The sequence below is a fragment of the Danio rerio genome, chromosome 6, assembly GCF_052040795.2.
Source record: "Danio rerio strain M-AB ecotype USA chromosome 6, GRCz13ab, whole genome shotgun sequence".
NCBI classification, from domain to species: Eukaryota; Metazoa; Chordata; class Actinopteri; order Cypriniformes; family Danionidae; genus Danio; species Danio rerio.
The window spans coordinates 52,087,984-52,110,332 of record NC_141026.1 but is presented as its reverse complement, the minus strand read 5'-3'; the positions used below and the strand labels follow the sequence as shown (position 1 = coordinate 52,110,332).

Below are 22,349 nucleotides of genomic sequence, written 5' to 3'. Positions count from 1 at the left end.
AGCAGGTGTAAACATGGCGTCTCTGAAGAGTTTAACGCTTGCATTCTTCAAATCTCCTCAACAATATCCTCAAAGCTTCTTCCAGAGGAGAACCAGACCTGCCTGCTTCATGCTCATAATGGCTTGCAAACCATTTTATTCCTCTAATCTGTTTAAAATTGCAGTGGGATTCCTGGCTCCCAGACAGCTAAAGCCTTTTCCTGCGTCCTCCATTCCTGTCTGCTTTTGACAACAGTGCTGAATCTTGCGTCATAGAGCACAACACATGCATGAGAACTTCTCGCTTTTTATATAAATACAGTCCCTGAGGTACAAGGTGAGTTGCCATTATTTTCTCAGCAAGAACTAACAACAATACAAAACATTACTTTCCTAAACACCTGTTTGTCTCTATATATGAACTCCATCTTTTGATCTACGATATCGTCCGCAATGAGAAACTGTTGGAAATAACATTAAAAGGTTTTGTTCTCTGAAACCCTCACAGAAGACAGTTCAGGATTTTCAATTGAGTTACATGCGATTACATCAGTAGGTTTTTCTCTTTCTTCTCCCAGCTGTGCTTTGTTTGTTTAATATATGTGACTCTGGACCACAAAGTATGTGTCTAAATTATCGATCTTTATTGTCATTCAAATTTTATTTTTATCAGAATATTACGTTCTTCTTCTATGAAAACATTTCAGAAATTTACTTTTGTTAATTTGTCAAAACATCATTTTTAATTAATAATATGTATATGATATTAATTGAATACATTTTTTATTTTTAAACTACAGATTCCAGATTTTTGAATAGTTTTATATCGGCTAAATGTTGTCTTATGCTAACAACCAATACATCAATTGAAAGCCATTTATTTCAGATTAAAAAAAATTACCTACATCTTGGATGACCTGTGAGTAAGTAAATGAACAGGAAATTTAAAGATCATACATATTATTTGTATTTATTAACATATTTCCCAAAATTTATCAGTGTGACATATTTTGACTATTCTGATTACTGTACAGAAGAGACCCACTAAAATGTCATTCAGAAATAATACCAAAAACAAATCTTGATTTATAACAAGAGAAATTTGTTGACATAAAAAAATGTTGCAGCACTTTTCTGTATTAGTTTTGTGATTATTATTTAATTGTCATTTTATTTATTACCTATTTGCACATATACATGGCAATATTTCAACAATGAGTTCATTGTGTGCAAAGAGAAACTGCTTTTGATCTAACATTTAGGTATTTTTGCTTAATCACTGAAACTATCTCTATGTTTAATTACATCTTATGTTTTTCTGTACCACTGAATATCACATGTATGTGTGTGTTTAAAAACGTAATAAAAATATATGATAAAGATATTAAAACTGGAAACTGGTTTGGATCTAATATTTAAGGGTTTTTGCTCACTGGATCACTTAAACTCTCTCTGATGAAAATGTTATAATTTTCAAAGTTTAAAAAAACTCAAAAATTCCAAAAAAAAACTCTTTGCTGATAAATCTAACAACATTTAATGATTTATTAAATGATCAGTGCAGTCTCAAAATATGTTTTAATTATCTTTTTTAATCAGAAACATGTAATGGCATATATCACAATCAGAGGACAGACAGAATAATAATTACTTGTCCTATTTAATTACCCGTTTGCCTTTATGGACAGTTGCATTTGATCAATGAGCTCATGTTGTACATTGAGAAACTAGTTTGGCTCTGACATTTAGGGGTTTTTGCCCACTGGATCACTGAAACTCTCTCTGATGAAAATGTTAGAATTTTCAAAGTTATAAAACATAAATTTACAGCTTTATTTTACTGTTTATGTACATAACATTATATAAATTATATAAAATATGTACATAATAAAATGTTAAAGTTAGGTTCAGGGGTAAGTTTAGTGAGTTATTATCCAGTTTAATACCCAGTAAGTACATACAGAACTGTCAATAAAGAGCCACCAAAATATAATCACAAATATTCTTCAGATACATTCTCAAATCTCAAATTACACATTGATGCTAATGTTTTAAACTATTGGTGTAATAGTTTACATAAAAAATAATGAATATTATTTTAACCATAATTTCCAGAAGATACCCACTAAATTATTATTCAGTTAACCAGTACCAAAAACTCTTGATCTGATGATCAGTGCAGCCTCGAAATACTTTTAAATTATCTTTTTAAATCAGAAACATTTAATGACATATATCACAATCAGAGGGCAGAGAAGAATATTTACTTTATATTACTTTATATTGAATACTTTATACTTTATATTGAATTACCTGTTTGCCTTTATGGACTGTGGCATTTGATCAGTGAGCTCACCATGTGCATTGAGGCACTGGTTTGGATCTAATAATTAGGGGGTTTTGCTCACTAGATCACAGAAACTCTCTCTGATGAAACTTTTATAATTTTCAAAGTTATGAAACATAAATATACAGCTTTATTTTAAAGTTTATGTACATAACAAGTGCACTTAACTATATAAATTTTCTAAAATAACTTGATGTCTTAAGGTTAGGTTTAGGGGTAGTACAATAAGTACAAACAGAACTGTAAAATAAAGAGCACCAAAATATATCATAAATATAATTTTATATAATTTATATAAAACATATTTTATACAATTTATATAAATAAATTATATAAAATATGTACTTAATAAAATGTTAAGGTTAGGTTCAGGGGTAACTTTAGTGAGTTATTACCCAGTTTAATACCCAGTAATATTATAAGTACATGCAGAACTGTCAATAAAGAGCTACCAAAATATATGACAAATATACTTTGGATACATGACTGATAGATCGACTTTCATTTTGATTATTGTTTTGCTTTCATGTTTATGTGTTAAGTTTGTCAGTTTTCTAGCATTATAAATGTTTTTGTTATTATTATTTTTGAATTTCAACTTTTAATTTACTAGAACTTCTATATTAAGCTGCTTTGACACAATCTACATTGCAAAAGCGCCACAGAAATAAACAAACATGAATCATTTAGATTATTTACCAAACCCTGAAAATCCTGAAAAGTTAATGTATTTGAAGTTTTGAGCTTTAAACTTTGTGTCCCCAGAGAAAGTGTCTCATCTTTGGTTTCTCCTATATGTAATTTTAGATAAGTTCTATAAAATTACATCTCAAATTACACATTGATGATAATATATCAAACTATATGTGTAATAGTTTTAATATAAAATTATTATTATTATTATTATTATAAAATTAGTATTATTTTAACCATCATTTCACAAAGATACCCACTAAAATGTAATTTAGTATAACAATAAACCAGTGTACCAAAGACTCTTTGCATGCATAACAACATTTAATGAATTATTAAACAATCTTTAGGGCCTCTAAATACTTTTTAATTATCTTTTTAAATCAGAAGTATATATCGTATTTAATTACCTGTTTCCCTCTATGGCTTTTGATCAAGGAGCTCATCATGTGCATTGAGAAACTGGTTTGGATCTAACGTTCAGGGTTTTTTGTTCACTGAAACTCTCTCTGATGAAAGGTTATAATTTTATACATAACTTTTTATAAATTGTATAAAATATGTACATAATAAAATGTTAAGGTTAGGTTCAGGGGTAAGTTTAGTGAGTTATTACCCAGTTTAATACCCAGTAAGTACATACAGAACTGTCAATAAAGAGCCACCAAAATATATCACAAATATACTTCAGATACATTCTCAAATCTCAAATTACACATTGATGCTAATGTTTTAAACTATTTGTGTAATAGTGTTTATATAAAAAATAATGACTATTATTTTAACCGTGATTTACCATATCCACTAAGTTATCATTCAGTAACAGTAGTTTATGTACTAAAAATTATTTTCAGGCGTATCCAGATTCCAGAACAAGATACATTTAAGGATATATATTATCATAAGATCATATACAGCCTCAAAATACTTTGTCCCATTCCTTAAAACCTCTACAACAACAAGATTTAATTAAATATAATACAATTTTGCACAATGACATATTATTTTATTTATATTATAATAGATACAGCTCAGAATAATTTTTTGATTTTTTACGTAAATGCAACAGTTACCCTGTGAAAGACAATTTCACCCATATTGTGTCATGTTAAAAAATAAAGCAGACTAATTACTCATAGATGTAATTTGAATAAAAATCTCTTCTCTAAATTTGATTTAATGAGGAGAGTAAAAAGGCTTCGTCTTTGACCGATAGATCAGCTTTCATAGTAATGTATTGTTTTGTTTTCATGTTTATGTGTTATTTAAGTTTGTCAGTATTATCTAGCATTATAAATGTTTTTGTTATGATTATTTTTAAACTTCAACTCTAAAAACTGGACTGACAGTTTTTAATTTACTAGAACTTCTATATTAAGCTGCTTTGACACAAACTACATTGTAAAAGCGCTACAGAAATAAACAAACATGAATCATTTAGATTATTTACCAAACCCTGAAAATACTATAAGTAACTGTATTTGAAGTTTTGAGCTTTAAACTTTGTGTCCCCAGAGAAAGTGTCTCATCTATCTTTGGTTTCTCCTATATGTTATGTATCATATATGCGACTAGACTAGGCCAGCGGGAGATCAGGAGCATTTTCATGGTATGTACTGTATGATAAGGGGAGGAACGCTGCCAATGTGCGCATTCTCCATATTACATTTGCTGTGAGTGGATCGATTTTCAGTAAAAGAGCTGTCGCATGCTTGCTACAAGCCGTGAAAGAGAATATATTCATGTGTAAATCTGCTTAGGAAATAAGTAGTTTCTGCTTTTTTTTCTTTCTTTTTTTTTGAGTATGGGAAGGAAGACAGAAATCCTGACAAGAAAATCCAATGCGCAGAAGGTAAAATAAGTCTTATTTGTATACTCTCTGACTTCACTTGTGCACTTAAAAGCTATGTTTGGATTTTTTTTTTTACACAGTTGCTGCTTTACAAATTTCACATGATTACTTTTGAGTGTTCATTCATTTTTTTAATGTAATAAATCTCATTTTTAGGCTTGAAAAAGTGCATATGCACATTGCTAATTATAACACTGAAGCTATGCCAAGACGTCCTTTTCCATTATACGCCCATTTCAAGTTTATGTGTGTAGCATTAGCACCGGTGAACCTGAAAATATACACAGTGTCACAGGTTTGGGAGAAAAAGCTAGAAGTCTGCAAAACCTTAAATCAGCTGGACAGATTATCAACAGTTGCGCTGCACAGAATCTGTCTGCACTTATTTCCACAGCGGCCCGTTTTTTTACTGATCTCAGATGTATTGTTCTGTGATGTCTGAAACCAAAGAGGAATATAGCTTTGAAACTACATTTAAGATGTGGAAATCAAAGGTTTCTCTACTCTTAATATTACCAAACTACATAATAGTTTCAACTGTATGCTGAAAATGGAAACACATGCAGGATCAGGGATCACCGATTATTTGGTGTCAGTTCATATTATACACTGAAATCATCCCATGTCTTTTGTGTTATGTGAACATTTCAGTTTTGTATTGTTTAGTTTGTTATCATAATATAAAGGAAAAATAGCTTTATATTATCTTTAAAAAAATGGACATGTTATTACTGTGGAAGATATGTGACTTGCGAAAGTCAAAACGTAGTGATCAAACTGAGATGTTTTTCATCATACTGCTTTTTTGAAGTTATTATTACAACAATCAAATTCATATTCGTAAAAATGTCAAAAGTCTGTGATTTCATACTCTTGAATCCTGATTTCACAGTGCAGTAAAACTGAAATATATGTTTTATGTGCAAAGCACATTTTGAAATGAAATATTAAACAGTCGACGATTTACAAATAAAACTTTCCCTGAAAAACTACAATGTTCTCAGCCTTTTTATTGCCAAAACATCTGGGGTGCTGCATGAAGGAAAAAAGCTCATAATCGTGAAATGATTCTGCTCTAATATTAACATTTTTAATGTTCACTCCCCGGCCACTTTATTAGGTACACCTGTCTGACTGCTCGTTAACGCAAATTTCTAATCAGCCAATCACTTGGCAGCAACTCGATGCATTTAGGCATGTAGACATGGTCAAGATGATCTGCTGCAGTTCAAACCGAGCATCAGAATAGGGAAGAAAGGTGATTTAAGTGGCTTTAACTGTGGCGTGGTTGTTGGTGATAGATGGGCTGCTCTGAGAATTTCAGAAACTGCGAATCTACTGGGATTTTCACACACAACCATCTCTAGGGTTTACAGGGAATGGCCTGAAAGAGAGAAAATATCCAGTGAGCGGCAGTTCTGTGGGCACAAATGCCTTGTTGATGCCAGAGGTCAAAGGAAAAAGGACTGATTGGTTTGAGCTGATCGAAAGGCAACACACAAATAACTGCTTGTGACAACCGAGATATGCAGAAGAGCATCTCTGAACTCACAACATGTCCAACCTTGAGGCAGATGGGCTACAGCAGCAGAAGACCACACCGAGTGTCCCTCCTGTCAGCTAAGAGCAGGAAACTGAGGCTACAATTCGAACAGGCTCACTAAAATTTGACAAAAGAAATCTGGAAAAACGTGGTCTGATGAGTTTTGATTTCTGCTGCAACATTCAGATGGTGGACAGAACTTGCCGTCAACAACATGAAAGCATGGGTCCATCCAGCCTTGTAAATGTTCAGGCTGGTGTTGGTGGTGTAATGGTTTTGGGGATATTTTCTTGGCACACTTTGGGCCTATCAGTAGCAATTGAGCATCGTGTCAATGCCACAGCCTACCTGAGTATTGTTACTGACCATGTCCATCCCTTTATGACCACAGTGCCCATCTTCTGATGCCGACTTTCAGCAGGATAACGCACCAATCTGGTGCTAGTAAGGTGTAACTAATAAAGTGGCTGGCGAATGCAGATCTCTAACCTCAGAACATTTTTATTTCTGATCAAAAAAGTCAGAATGTGTGTCTATCATCACTAAAAACAGGACATCATCTGAAACTGTAAATATTTCACTTTTGTTTTATTAAACATTGTGCATTTGTTAAAAAGAGAGAACACATAGGATGTGCTTTTTTTTTAGCTGTTTATAGGTTTCTTTGAACTTACAATACATTTGGTATTGTTAATGTATTAATTAGGCTATTTCAATGAAACTATTTAGTTGTAGCCCTATTTGTTTTAGAGGGGGATTTGTGGTATTTTTAATGGTCATTAAATTTAACTGAATAATTTTTTTTCCGGTTAATGGTTAATAATCAGTTAACGAGAGTCAACTTATCGTAAAAGAAAATTACCAAATTGAACAAACTCTTACATTTTAGGGTGCCCCCCGCCAGTGTACCCATCTGCTATATTCACTCCAAGCTGTAAGACATAATGATGCTCATAAATGAAAATAATGGCATGATGCAAATAAATACAGTATGTTAAACCAATATCAAACCATTATCATTTTTATAGTAAGTTATAAAATATTTGTAAAAAAAATATTATTATTATTATTATAATACTTAATTTTATTGTTGAATTGACTGTTGAATGGTTAGGTTTGGCTTACGTTTTGAATTGGGATGCATGCTTTCACACTACCCTGCTGGCAATAATTGAGGATTAGAGGCAGAGAGACAAAAACTGGCGTTAATGACAGAAAATAAGTGTCTGAGAAACACATGCTTTCTTGTCCAGACATTAGACATTTATGGCATATCCTTATTGTGGACAATTCAAAGGTTTCCTAAATGTGAGCAAAACATTTACAGCTTCATGGCCATGATTTTTACAACTGTTCATGGCCAGAAGGGAGTAAATAATTCACTTTGGTGCACTTTTATAAATTCCACTTGTAATGTTAAAACATAAATTCTAATTGCCAACCTATTTTACTTCAGTAATGTGCTGTAAACACTGTAAAAACCCAAGAATGGGCATTTAAGTTGTTTAAAAGAAACCTTTAAGAATATTTGATGTTCATCCCGTTAAATGCATTGACATGTTAGAAACATAGACTGTAAAATAAAAAAATAAAAAACACAGGGAATCTGTGGGTGGGCTCGTCTATTTCAGCCTAAAGCAGATGGAATCAGCTCACTCCTGTGTTTATCGCACACCATCGGTTCACATTGAATCTATTTGTAACATCTGGGCCCTTTTCTTTTGGAAGAATCTATGGAAAATAGCGTTTACCAGTACATTATTTTGTTACGACCATTTGCAAGTAAGTCACAAGTGAGAAGTTGCTTTAAACGGGACTGTAAATGCGTCAAAGCAAACAGGTTTCCTAATGACTGAGTGTAATTTAAGGATTAACTCTGAAAAAAGGTAATTACAGCGTCATCTGCTGGTCAACATGATCCTCCCCGCTTTAAACACGTCTTGAGTTAAATATGGTACACTTGTAGCGGCAGAAAGTGTTCAAGGAAATGGCTGACGGCAGACAGAGATAGAGAGAAAAACATGCATGCGATGCAACTAGTCATTTCAAATAACATCCAAATGTGATGTGGTGTTCAGATGATCTTATAAGAATCAAATCTGCCCTAAGAGAAAAAACGAAGTAAAATCAATCTGCTTATTGTTTTCTGTCATTGATTTTGTCATATGCTAAACAAAAACAAGTTCTTTCGTTTGATAGGGAAGAAAGCGCGTTGTTTCGTAGCTTTCTATTAAAAATGTAATAGGATTTAAAAACAGCTATCTTCTGCCTGGCCTCGATATTTAATGGGAATCAGACCAAACTAAGCACTTCATTAAATTCTATTTTTCCCCGCCATGTTTTTAAAATATGTAAATAATTGTACCTCGGTATTTTCAATGGCGTTTCTGCGCTAGCCTGCTGCTAATGACGGCTAGTGTTTACATCAGGGGTCACCAACCTTTTGAAAACAGAGAGCTACTTCTTGGCTACCAATTAATGTGAAGGGCTACCGGTTATTAAATAACACATTTTTTTCAATTTACTTTTAATTATATGTTATTATTAAAAATATTCATCTGTGTGAAGACATTGTTCATGTGAATGATTTCTCACAGTAGTTGTCAACAATGATTTAACAAGGTAGCCTAGATAAATATCAATATGCGAAACTTAATTTGTCTGAAATAGTTTTTAAAGTTTTTTCATTATATAACTTAATGTAATTTTTCAAATTTACACCATGCAATTGTGATTAAAAAAGAATACCTATAAAAATATTAGATGTATGTGGTGGCCCGTGGGCAACTCATGTGAACCTGGCAGGCTACCTTGTGCCAACAGGCACCATGTTGGTGACCCCTGGTTTACATGGTGTTTCGTATCTTTTTACGCTTTAACAACTAAATGAATGCTTGTGTCTATTTAACTGTATTATATTTGATTATATTTGAATTACATTACAACATTGATGCTGTAAAACAAACTTATGAAATTGAAAATAGTCACATAAAGCTCTCACCAGACGTTCATCATTGGCTGAAAAACGGCTGTGCATATACAGTTGCCCATTGAATATCCCTGAGGAGAACAAGTTAATAGTCTACAAAATAAGTAATGGGCTATAATTTAAAATAACTTATATATTTTACTAATGTATTTTTTTTATTTTAGGTGACATGGTGGCTCCTGTCACCTCACAGTAAGGTCAAGTTTGCATGTTCTCCCCATGTTGGCATGAATTTCCAAACCGGGTGCTCCGGTTTCCCTCACAGTCCAATGCGCTATAGGTTAATTGAATAAAATAAATTTGCCAAACTGTATGTGTGTGAATGAGAGTGCATGGGTGTTTTCCAGTACTGGTTTGCAGCTGGAAATGCATCCACTGTGTAAAACAAATGCTGGATAAGTTGGCGGTTCATTCTGCTGTGGTGACCCCTGATGAATAAAGGGACTATGCTGAAGGAAAATTAATGGATGAATTTTAATTTTACTCCACTGATGTCAGTCAGTAAAAACATAAACAAATAAAATATACCGTTGTAGTGTACAACTGTTTTATTTGAGAAAAGCTTGAACATTGTGTTGTTAAATGCACTTTATGTTTACCAAAATGGAAAATGTTTTCATTCTTTTTTTAATATCAATAAGTTGGTGTTGCCCTGCGAAATTAAAGCAGGTATGCCTTTTTTTGTCTATACAGTGCATCCGGAAAGTATTCATAGCGCTTCACTGCCTTATTCCAAAATGGATTAAATTAATTTATTTCCTTACAATTCTACACACCATACCCCATAATAACAATGTGAGAAAGGAGTTTTTTTAATTGGTGCAAATTTATTAAAAATAAAAAACCTTAAACATCACATATCTCACAAGTCAAAAAATCTCAATACGTTGTTGATGCAACTTTGGCAGCAATTACAGCCTCAAGTCTTTTTGAATATGATGCCACAAGCTTGGTACACCTGTCATTGGGAATTTTTGCTCATTCCTCTTTGCAGTACCTCTCAAGCTCTATCAGGCTGGATGGGAAGCGACGGTGTACAGCCATTTTCAGATCTCTCCACAGATGTTCAATAGGATTTAGGTCTGGGCTCTGGCTGGGCCACTCAAGAGCATTCACCGAGTTATTGTGAAGCCACTCTATTGACATTTTGGCGTTGTGCTTTGGGTCATCGTCCTGCTGGAAGATGAGAAGTCGCAACAGTCTGAGGTCAAGAGCACTCTGAAGCAGGTTTTCATTTACGATGTCTCTGCGTTCTTCTGTGGAAAGAGGAGAACCTTACAGAAGGACAACCATCTGTGCAGAAATCCACCAATCAGGCCTAGAATGACCAGACGAAAGCCAATCCTGCCTGGAATTTGCCAAAAGACATCTGAAGAACTCTCAGACCATAAGAAACAAAATTGTCTGGTTTAATCAGAGTAAAATTGAACTCTTTGGAGTGAATGCCAGGCGTTTCGTCTGGAGAAAAACAGGCACCACTTATTACCTGGCTAATACCAGTGAAGCATGGTGGTGGCAGCATCATGCTGTAGGGATGTTTTTCAGCAGCAGGAACTGGAAGACTAGTCAGGATAGAGGGACATATGAATGCAGCAACCCTAAAACCAGACTTAAATCCTATTTAACATCTCTGGAGAGATCTGAAAATGGCTGTACACCGTCACTTCCCATCCAACCTGATTAAGCTTAAGAGGTACTACAAAGAGGAATGGGCAAAAATTCCCAAAGACAGGTCTGCCAAGCTTGTGGCATCATATTCAAAAAGACTTGAGGCTGGCTGAAATTAAAAGTCTATGTGCATATACCTCATAGTTAGTACATGGAACATGTGCATCAATGACACCTTGTCAATGACACAAAGTATTACCAAAATTTGTTTGATAGTTCTTGTGCTAAAATGTATAGAGATTACGACATATTTAATACAATAATGTCTTTAACTATTTTAAAACATATATGAAAATGTTTAGTACAAAAAAAGTTTAGCAAATCTTAGTTTAATGAATCAGCTAAAGATGTAGGCTATGATTAGATTAAGAATGTTTTGTTTTCAGCCTATAATCACTTCCAGTGGTTTAGGTTTAAAACAAGTTAGCAATAAAGTAATCGCAGTATACAACTTCAAATGAGTAATTGACCCTACTGAAAATAAAACGATGCCCTTATAATAGTTTTAAAGTTTATGATTGTATTTGTTTAGATGGAAAGTGTATAATGGTCCCAGTGGGTCTCTTCTGGTAATTTGTTTCCTTTTATTGGCATCATGTGGTGTCCCAAAACACACTACAAACCATTAAAATGAGCTTTTTAAAATGGTTAACAGTTGTTTGTAATGTTTTTAATGGTATTAGTAGTGGAAACCATTAGCCCTTTGAGGCTGCTATCAGCGGGGAAGATTACATCGCTACCTACATCACATTTTCATCATGTAATCGTTAACGGACTACAATTTGTTGCCACTATACCACCTTCCTCATACACTTATTTATCCCTCACCCTTTTCCATCTTCTCTCTCCCTCTGTTCGCTCAAGATCCGCCCCTGCCCAATTTTATCATTTCGCCCCCTTTCTGAATTTCCTGACTACAAAAAGTCTGTCAGACGTCTGTGTGAGTCTCAGCAGGGGAACGGGGAATATCTCCAGCCAGCTTCACAAAGGGAAAACTGGGGGCCTCAGTACTCACAAGGACAGGTCAGTTTGTAAATTCCCAACAGCGACTACTGAAGATTACCATGGGTAGTTTCGGTTTTGAATGCACCGTGAAAGAGGATATAAAGAAAAGACGAGGTTGTCAGAAAAAGGAGGGTGAGCATGGTGAGAAATGACAAAAATTGTGATCAAATGCCACTAGAAGTACTGTAAACTGTTGCTTTCTCTGTTTTGGGAAAATGTTCTTGTTGGATTGTTGTTTTCTTGATACTTGCTAGTTGGTACACAACTACTAGGCTACTAGAAAAAGTGGAAATTTTAACCAATAAATAAAAGATTACTCTTTTGCTGGCCAGAGAATCAAGCTGAACTGATCTAGTATTACAATGCTCTTACAGTCTATGGCTTGCTTTATTTTTTGTATGATAGCATAAGTTAATATTTAATGCTATATACAGTGCTCAACATATATGAGTACACCCCTCACAGATCTCTCTTTTAAATTCATATTTTAATAGAAAGCTACACGATATTATATTTGTGCATATACATTAGATTAGTCAGTACTGAAGCCAAATCTAGAACTTATCTAGCAAAATAGCTTACAATAACGGTCCAAAAACTAGCACACCCAAATTTATGATATGGAAAAATTTTAAATACAAACTTTAAAAATCAAAAGAAGCTAATTTTTTTTTTAAATTTAATAAAAAATGTGTATGCTGTATTTTCGTTGTTGTTGTTTTTGCAATATTTTGCTTGAATTTAATTGTTTTATCTTTCCATTTCTAAATATGTTTGGTGACTAAAATATGTAATAAATATATCTGTTTAATGAATCTCTTTTGTTTAAATGCACAAAAATACATTGCCTATGAGAAATGGAAACAAATATTTTATATTTTCAAAACGGGCTGTATTCAATTACTGAGCACTGTATATATGCTTTTACACAACTATTTCTGACCTTGGACCACAAAACCAATTTTTTGTACATTTTGAAATTATATACACATCTAAAAGCTGAATAAATGCATTTTTCATTGATGTTTGTGAGGAAAATATTTGGCTGACTATTGGAAAATCTGGTATTTGAGGGTGTAAAGAATCGAAATATCTAAAAAATATCCCTTAAAACTGTCTAAATGAAGTGCTTGGTGATATATTATCAATCAAAACAATTGAAATCTGTTCATAGTAGGAAATGCTAAGAATCTGTATGGAGCTTTAATTTAATATTCTAATGATTTTTGAAGAAAGAAAGAAAGAAAGTAAGAAAGAAAGAAAGAAATATTGATCATTTTGACTCTTACATGTATTTCAGGGTTTCTGCAGGTTTCAAGTTTAAGACCTTTTAAGGCATTTTTAAGACCATTATGAATAAAATTTGAGACTCATACAGGGCTAAACGCTAAGGAGTTTTCGAATGCGGCACAAGTGGAAAATATTTTTATTAGCACTATCAACATAATTATTACATTTAGGTGACACGGTGGCTCAGTGGTTAGCAGTGTCGCCTCACAGCAAGAGGGTCGCTGGTTTGAGCCCCAGCTGATACAGTTGGCAATTCTGTTTGCATATTATTACTCCCTGTGTTGGCGTGAGTTTCCTCTGGGTGCTCCGGTTTCCCCCACAGCCCAAACACATGCGCTAGAGGTGAATTGAATAAACTACATTGGCCGTGTAGTGTCTGAGTGTGAATGAGTGTGTATGGATGTTTCTCAGTGTTGAGTAGAAGTTGGAAGGGCATCGGCTGTGTAAAAGATATGCTGGATGAATTACTGGTTAAATCAGCTGTGGTGACCCCTGATGAATAAAGGGATCAAGCTGATGGAAAGAAGGAAATACATTTTATAATATAATAAATATAAATTTTTGATATTTCTTAGCAAAATATTTTAAATATTGTGTGAAAACAAGCAGGTCTAATTGTAAACATATCATTTTTTTTCAACATAAACTTTCTTTAAAATAAAAAAAGATCAATCTTTAAAAAACTATCATCATTTCCAAGATCCTGACATTTTGTGCAAGAAAATGTATTCTCCTGAACTGGATAATGGAGAAAACTCCTACAAAGCCTTTATGGCACAGGGTAATACTTGAATATGTACCACTGGACTACTTAACTTGTGTCTTTCATGGCAAAGATGTTTTATTTCATGAGAGGGGGGATCCATTTTTGTTACATATGGGTTTAAACATAACCTCCATGCTCATCAGAGGGTTGATTTAATAAGGTCAGATCTTGTGACGGTTTGTGGTGCATGAATATGCAATATCTCAAATTAAATTGATGCCCTTTTTTAACAATATATTTTTTCTTTCTCTCGCATGTTCTGTTCACTTGTTTGTTGTTGTATCTGTATTGCCTAAAAATGTAATAAATACATTTTTAAAACAACAAACTAAACTATAATTGTTTTTAAACTGTTTTTATTAGTTTTTGATAAACATAGTATACACATAACATTTACTTAGAATGTTTAAATTCACAAATAAACATTAATAATAGATCAATTATAATTATAAATAAATATTAGTGATAGCTTAAAAAGATAATACATTACATGAAAAAGGAAAAAGAAAAGTAGGTAATTAAATAAATAAACTACAATATAAAGACAATAACTACTACAACGCCCCTGACAACATTTCAAGGATCGAGTAAATATTTCGATTAATGCCCAGGTCTGTTGGAAAATGCCTGATTTTAAATCTGCAGTCATTTTCTCAAACATATACAGTTGAAGTCAGAATTATCAGCCCCGCTTTTATTTATTTATTTATTTTTTTATATTTCCCAAATTATGCTTAACAGATTCAGGAAATTTTCACAGTATATCTGATAATATTTTTTTTTTCTGGAGAAAGTCTTATTTGTTTTATTTCGGCTAGAATAAAAGCAGTTGTTAATTTTTTAAGCACCATTTTAAGTACAATATTATCAGCCCCTTTAAGCAAATTTTTTTCTAAAATCTACAGAACAAACCATCATTATACAATAACTTGCCTAATTCCCCTTACCTGCCTAGTTAACCTAATTAACCTAGTTAAGCCTTTAAATGTCACTTTAAGCTGTATAGAAGTGTCTTGAAAAATATCTAGTCAAATATTATTTACTGTCATCATGGCAAAGACAAAATAAATCAGTTATTGGAAATGAGTTATGTTTATGTAAACTATGTTTAGAGATGTGTTAAAAAAATCGCTCTTTTAAACAGAAATTGCGGGAAAAAAATAAACAGGGGGGCTAATATTTATGACTTTAACTGTATTTATCTGATTCAGCCTGTGTCAATTCTGTCAAAGTGTTTCATCATCCAGTTCACTGTAATTATTTTCAAAGCTGTTGATAATAATATATGTAGTGCAAATAGGTGAGACTAACTGAATTATTCAGGGGGGAAGCCATCAAGTAAAAAAATACTGGGTTCATCGGCATGTCATATCCTAAATCTTTGCTAATCTCCCTTTTAACATCCTGCCAAAACATTTGTATTTAAGGACTAAAAACTATAATAGACATAAAGTATGCACATCAGTCTGTCCAGGTCAGCATCCTCAGCAGTAAATACATGGGGAACTTTTTAAAAATGTTATTATAAAGAAAATAATTAAACTATTATGAGTAAATAGAGTTACAAATGACTTTTTTGTAAAAAGTTAAAAGTTTTACTGAGGTGGATTTTTGGTTGTTTTGGACTGTTGATGGCCAGATTGTGTAGCCATACACAAACAAAGACAAGTTAAAACCTTTTTAAAAACAGATGCAACACAATATTTTAGTAGATTTAAGACTTTTTAAAGCTCAAAGTTCTGTTTTTAAGATTTAAGACATTTGAAGACTTCAATAGCCTGCATTTGTTTTGTGGTCCAGGGTCACATTTGAACCGTTGTGAATAAACCCACTAATTTTAATGCTTTGGATGTGTTTTTGTTTTTCTTTTGGGAGTTGCTAGAAAGCAGTTTTGTAGGACAACCTTGCGTGACAATATCAGCAGATCTGCACTTTTTGTGTGATGTTTGTGTTTTGCGCAGGGTGAAGTGTTAATATGAGTCCGTCATTGTGGCTGTGCTGTGTGCTGCTCTGTTTAGTCTGCTGTGTCACGGTGCACACACACATGCCAATGGAGGAACAGCACAGCTCCAACCAAAGCAACAGCAACTTACTAGCAAACAACCAAACAGATGCACCTCCTGTGCTCATAATCGGTAAGAGTTTTCCCTCTCACAGACAAACATACACAAAACAAACACTGTAAAAATGCTGGATTCCACACAATCGATTTGTGTTTGGGCAACATGAAGGAATTACATTAAGTTATTAGTTTTTACAAACTTGAGTGGATTGAACATAAAACAATTAACCTGTCCCCCCTAAAACATGACAAATTGTGTGGTTTCAGCCCAGTTAAAATATGTAGTTTGAACAAAGAGCCAATCTATTTTTCTTGAGTGAATGATCGTCACTATCAAGTATACTATAAATAAATGGTTTACAGCGTTACATGATTATACAACATTATTCAGATCGTTTTTATGTTGCTATTATAAAAAAACTGATCAATGTTCAAACTTGTTTGTATTTTTCCATCATCGAAGGGCTTTCAAAAACACCCAAGAAGAGCAAGAAATCAGAAAAGAAGGCAAAAAAGGTTTGTAAACTTTAAATATTCTGTCTGGGTCACTCATTTGTGGAAAATATTTTTATCCAAGATGGATATAATGATGAAACAAATGCTAGTTTTTCAATCGATTTAGCTCATGGGAATGTTAAATGAGTTTAAAATTATAATCTACAGCGTTGAATCTCTGCATGTCAAAATGTATTTTATTTATGGGTCAGTTTTGATAAATGTCTTTATTAAATGTGAGTTTAGCAGCATTTAGCAGCAATTATTGTGTTAAACATTTTTGGGAGAAAGCAAAGTCGGCTTGTTTGTTTTGGTATGGATAATTTCGTTGCATTTAGTACAAAAAAAATGTATTCTTATTTTAAATATTTTAATTTTTCTTTTACATGTAAGTCTCTGACATTTTAAAAATGCTAGCTTTGAATAAAAATGTATTTATATGCGTCTTTGTTGGTCAGGGTGGATAATATCCTTTACCTAGCATGCTTTTTAATATGTACTATTATAGATTTTCACTACAATATTACACTGATGGTTTATGTATATTTGATGTGTGTGTATATACATACACATACACATACAGTGTTCAGCATAATTGAGTACACCCCATTTTGAAAATGAATATTTTTATCCATTTCTCAGTAAATATAGGCAATGTATTTTGGGGCATATGAACAAAACAGATTTATTAAACTAATATATTTATTAAAATAATATTTTAGTCACCAAACATATTTAGAAATAGAAAGACAATAAAATTAAATTCAAGCAAAATACAAAATGAAAAAAATTACAACCTACAAATTTTCAACTAAATTTGTCCATTTTTTTTTTTTTTTGGTTCCCTTTATTTTTTCCCTCTTTTTAAAAACTTGTATTTAATACTATAACATATAAATTTTGATGTACTAATTTTTGGACTGTTATTGTAAGCTATTTTGTTAGATAGGCTCCAGATTTGGCTTAGTACTGACTAATATGCATTAATATAATATTGTAGAGCTTCCTATTTAAAATATCAGTTTAAAAGATAGATTTGTGAGGGGTGCACTTATATATGCTGAGCACTGTATATACGAAAAAAAAATTAGAGAGCACATGACTGTTCTCAGATTCTCTAGATTTACAAATTAAATAAATAAATGTTTGAGCAAAATGTCTTTTTTATTTATTCTGTAATCTACCGATGAACTTTCTTGCAAATTTCTAATAAAAATGTTGTAATTTAGAACATTTTATTTGCATAAAGTATCAAAAAATGTGCCTTGTAACAATGCAATACCAAAATTTTAATTCAGTGGGAGTTAAATGATATTTTAAATATTTCAGTATTTTTAGTAATTCCCTTATATTCAATATTTTTCTCTAATATTTCTATCAATATTTTAATTTTATTTTGACATGAAAGCTGAATTAATAGATCTTTTATTCATGTATGGTCTGTTAGAATAAGACAATATTTAGCTAAGATGATCTGAGTGTACAAAGTAAAAACAAATAATAAGAAAATAAACTTTAAATATGTCATTAAGTTCTTAGTAATGCATTTTACTATTCAGAAAACAGTTTTTATATTGATTTACAATCGGAAATATACAAAATATATTCGTGAAAGATGATCTACTTATAAAATTATATTGTGCGTTTTTTTCCGCCAAGAAAAGCCAATAGGCTAATTTTGACCGATACGATAGCCTACATTTTCGGTTAGTACCACATATATACCCGTGCAACATAAGACATTGTTTTTGTGGTCCAAGGTCACAGATATATGCTACTATATTTTTAACTACAAAGCTAAAATATGGCGCGTATCCTCTACATCATTTTTTGCCTAAACAGTATTAATATGCATTATTAAAATCAAATGCAAAGTCGTAAATAGCTGGTGTCTAATAGCAGCACAAATGCACAACTGTGTTTCAGAAATTCCCCAATAAAGTGAAGAGAGCTGCAATTATTAATTAAATAACAATTAATTCGATTTAATTCAAGCATTTCAGTGTTTGTTTTTGAGTAGGCTACTTCCCATGCCTTGAATCCATATGTCTGAAATTAAATAGACTACTTTTAAGAAGTGTGGAACTCTGAAATTAGCATTTTAGTATTCAGAAATTAGGGTTTGATTTACAGTAAATGATCATACTTTTCGAATGATTTCTGAAATTAAAGAAAAATCTACAATTTTGACCCATATATTTTCGGTTATCACCACCAATCACAATTAGCAGGCCTATTATATTTTTAACAACAAAGTTGAAGCCTACCGCAGGTATATGGTACATTATTATCATTATTAATATGCACAATTAAATTCAATTGCAAAGACGTGAATTGCTGGTGTCTAATATAAACGCACACTTGTCATTTGTGTGTTTCAGAAATTCCCCAATAAAGTGAAGAGACCCCCGCCTCCGCCGAACTGTGTGCCCCTGTGGGCGAGCTGCAAGAGCCCGAACGCGGTGTGCTGCGATCAGTGCGCTTTCTGCCACTGCCGCCTGCTCAAAACAGTCTGCTACTGCCGCATGGGATACCCCAAATGCTGAGGAGGACCACCAGACTCACCCCATCCTGTTTATGGAGCCCTGCGGGATTATGACCGGCGATAATCTCTCGCACTGCATCATTATTTTCATAACCGCGGTCAGATTTTCTCGGAGTTTTTCCTGACCAGATAAACCTGAGGCGCACGGCGGGAAAACACATGCAGACACCTGGGTACTTAAAATCACCTTATGATTATTACTTATATTATGGGTAATATTATAGGAAGAATATTCTTGTTTATACGGTGACTTTTTTTGGTTGTATGCACTTTATGGAGATAAGTTAAAAGCATTTGCTCTCCTGTTTGAGCTGCTATACACGAGAGTAGAGAGCTGTGTGTGTGTGTGTGTATAAATCACAGTGACGACGACAATTGCCGCCAAAAAGTTGTTTACTAAAATATATCCGCCATCACACTAAAAATGTAAATAGATCGAATTAAACACACATAAAGATAAAAAAAGTTAGAAATTGAAGAAATAGCAAAATATGTGTCAATGTGATGTGGTGACCGACGGGTTTGGTTGTAATGGGCATTCTTATTTTAAGATTTATGAGGTATATATTTGTTGAAAGACGAATTAAATTGATCTACTAGGCTTGTGATTGAGTAACATGTTAATATTTGTTTTATTCTATAAATGTCTAAGAGGATTTCTTTCAAATGTCATATATAAATATATTGCTAGAAGTACAATTGGTCTAAATAACACGCGTTTTTCAATGGTTGTGATTAAAAATCAGTATTATCCCACTACATATTGATTCCTTAACTTTTCTGACGTCAAAACGTTGGTATTGTGATGTCTGTAAATATAAACACATGGCACCTTTATTGTTATTTTGACCAATTGTCCTTTTTTATTTTAGATTTAAAAGAAGAGCAAAACCAAAATCAGATTTTACTTTAACTGTAAATTGTAAATGCAACGAAACAGACTTCCCAAGTGGTCTCTTGCTCTGTCTTTTTATTTACCTACATAGCTGCAGTTCTTGGGTCAGTTTTAAAGATTCAAGTTGCAATGTCTATATCATAAATGATTTTGGACCAGTTTATTATATTCAATTCATACCCAGTTATAAACTAGGGGAAACATTGCAGAATTTTATTGTGCAGATTCATAAATAACTTTATAAATTAAAATAATAAAGACTGAAACATGTCATTTGTCTATGCATCTTATGACAAAAGTTGCCTCTTGTTTTTTTGTTTTTTTCCCTTGTAGTTTGGCGTATTCAACCCAAATTATTCCTATTCAAGATTTAAACTAACACACACACACACACACACACACGCTACAGATACATTTTTGTACATTACATTTCGTCACTTAAACAGTAATGCAACAAAATGGAGAATAAATCAAATGAGTTTAAAGCTACAAAGGTTAGACGTGAAAGGTTTTTCTCGAGATGCCAGTGAGTGATTCTCAAGCATATGGTGTGTAATGACAGGTTTAAGGCAGGCCATTGTAAAGTCCATGCATGGAATCAGTAAAACATTATGTTACGCCACATGACAGAAAGCAGACTTTGAGATAAGACGACAAATTTTGTACATTTTAATGTAATTTTTACCTCAAAATTTGCGAAACAACAACAAAATTTACTGTGGAGTATATGAAACAAGATATTGCCAAATATTTTTTACATTTTTCTTTAAATTTAACTTTATTGAACACAAATTCTTAACTTTAAATCTAGAAGTGATTTATAAAAACAAGACTTTATTTAGGGAGCTGTTATGCATTAGGTTATTTATGCAGTAAAGTACGCACAATTAAAGGCAATTTAACCCCTAGAGTAAATTCCTGCTTTTAATTAATATCTAAATGTATAATTACACAGTGAGAAGAGTACCGCGACCCAAAATATTTCATTTTCAAATAGAACACTCCTTTAATAGGGGTCATAAACTATGCGCACAAACAAACAGCTATCAAAATGCGGTTTAATCCATGCAAATATCAAAACACCTTGCTTTAGGGACACAACTGCTTATGAAAGGAGCGAGATCAAAGAGTAATTCCCAACACCTCAAATAATTATCAGTCCAACAGGTAATAAAACACTTTCAAACAAACACACACTCGGGGTGACACTAAAGGCTCCAGACGCCACAGCTGGTTCACATTGAAAGCAAGAATTGGCCCAGAGTGGAAGAGGGAGAAAGAAAAAAAACAAAAAAAAAACAAAAAAGATAGGCCCTTGTTATGTCTCTCAGGGGACACTTTCCAGGCATTTTATGGGTCCAGGACATCTAATGGCCTAGTTTATTCCTTTACCAAACAAGCGCTAACTACAACATTTTACAATTTCCAGCTAATAAGGGCCAAATTAGATTGAAGCCATGTGTCTGTATGGAAGCTTGAATTAGTGAGGCATTGCTTATCTACTGAATCAACCATCGTAGGTTCATTAGATACTCAATGAGAGCAGATAGTGATTTTATAGGACAGCAGTTCTGCTCTTTTTCAGATGCTTTAGTGTCAGCGATTGAAACGATGTGGCATGTGAGATTTCTCTGTAATAAATTGCTCAGTCAACGTGAAACGGTGATGTTTTTAATCAGGGAACTGTTTCAAGTACGCTTTGTGTTTTTGGCTTGACATTGAGACCATTTATGGGAAAAGACATAACTCAAATATTGTGAATCAGGTCTAGAAACTGCTTCACAATTATTTAAAGGTGCAGTAGGTGATTGTCTTCAGAAACATTGTTTGTTGTGCTGGTTGAAAGTCTCTTCACATTCCAATATTAACGATTAAAGTAAATGATCTAAATCCATTTAACATGTGTTTTTATATTCTGGGTGACGCATGAAACTAAAAAAAAGGTCTTCAAATTAAATACTGTCAAGCCAACCTGATCTCACGAGAAAACATAAGTATTTTACGTTTTGTCAGTTTAGTGGCTAATTCGTACGAGTTCAGTCGTACGAAATGGTACGATTTTAAAAAGGAGGTGTGGCTCCTGACCCCACCCCTAACCCCAACCGTTATTGGGGGATAAGCAAATCGTACTAAATTGTACGAATTAGATCGTACGAATTCATATGAATTAGCCACTAAATGAAAAAGTTACGAATTGCCGTGAGATTGTGTTGGTCAAGC

The 22,349-nt window shown here is 33.0% G+C and overlaps 1 protein-coding gene and 1 long non-coding RNA gene across 7 annotated transcripts in view; one reads left to right on the top strand and one right to left on the bottom strand.

Moving 5' to 3' along the window:
* LOC147843665 (uncharacterized) overlaps window positions 1-22,349 on the bottom strand; it is a 628,067-nt gene that overhangs the window by 59,144 nt on the left and 546,574 nt on the right. The window lies entirely within an intron of this gene.
* asip1 (agouti signaling protein 1) lies at window positions 77-21,437 on the top strand. Of its 6 annotated transcripts, none has more exons than XM_087256206.1 (5): window positions 77-316; window positions 11,936-12,094; window positions 16,094-16,267; window positions 16,658-16,710; window positions 19,071-21,437. In XM_087256206.1, exons 3-5 carry the CDS (start codon window positions 16,108-16,110, stop codon window positions 19,233-19,235), a joined length of 378 nt encoding a protein of 125 aa, XP_087112332.1. In that variant the 5' UTR covers window positions 77-316; window positions 11,936-12,094; window positions 16,094-16,107; the 3' UTR covers window positions 19,236-21,437.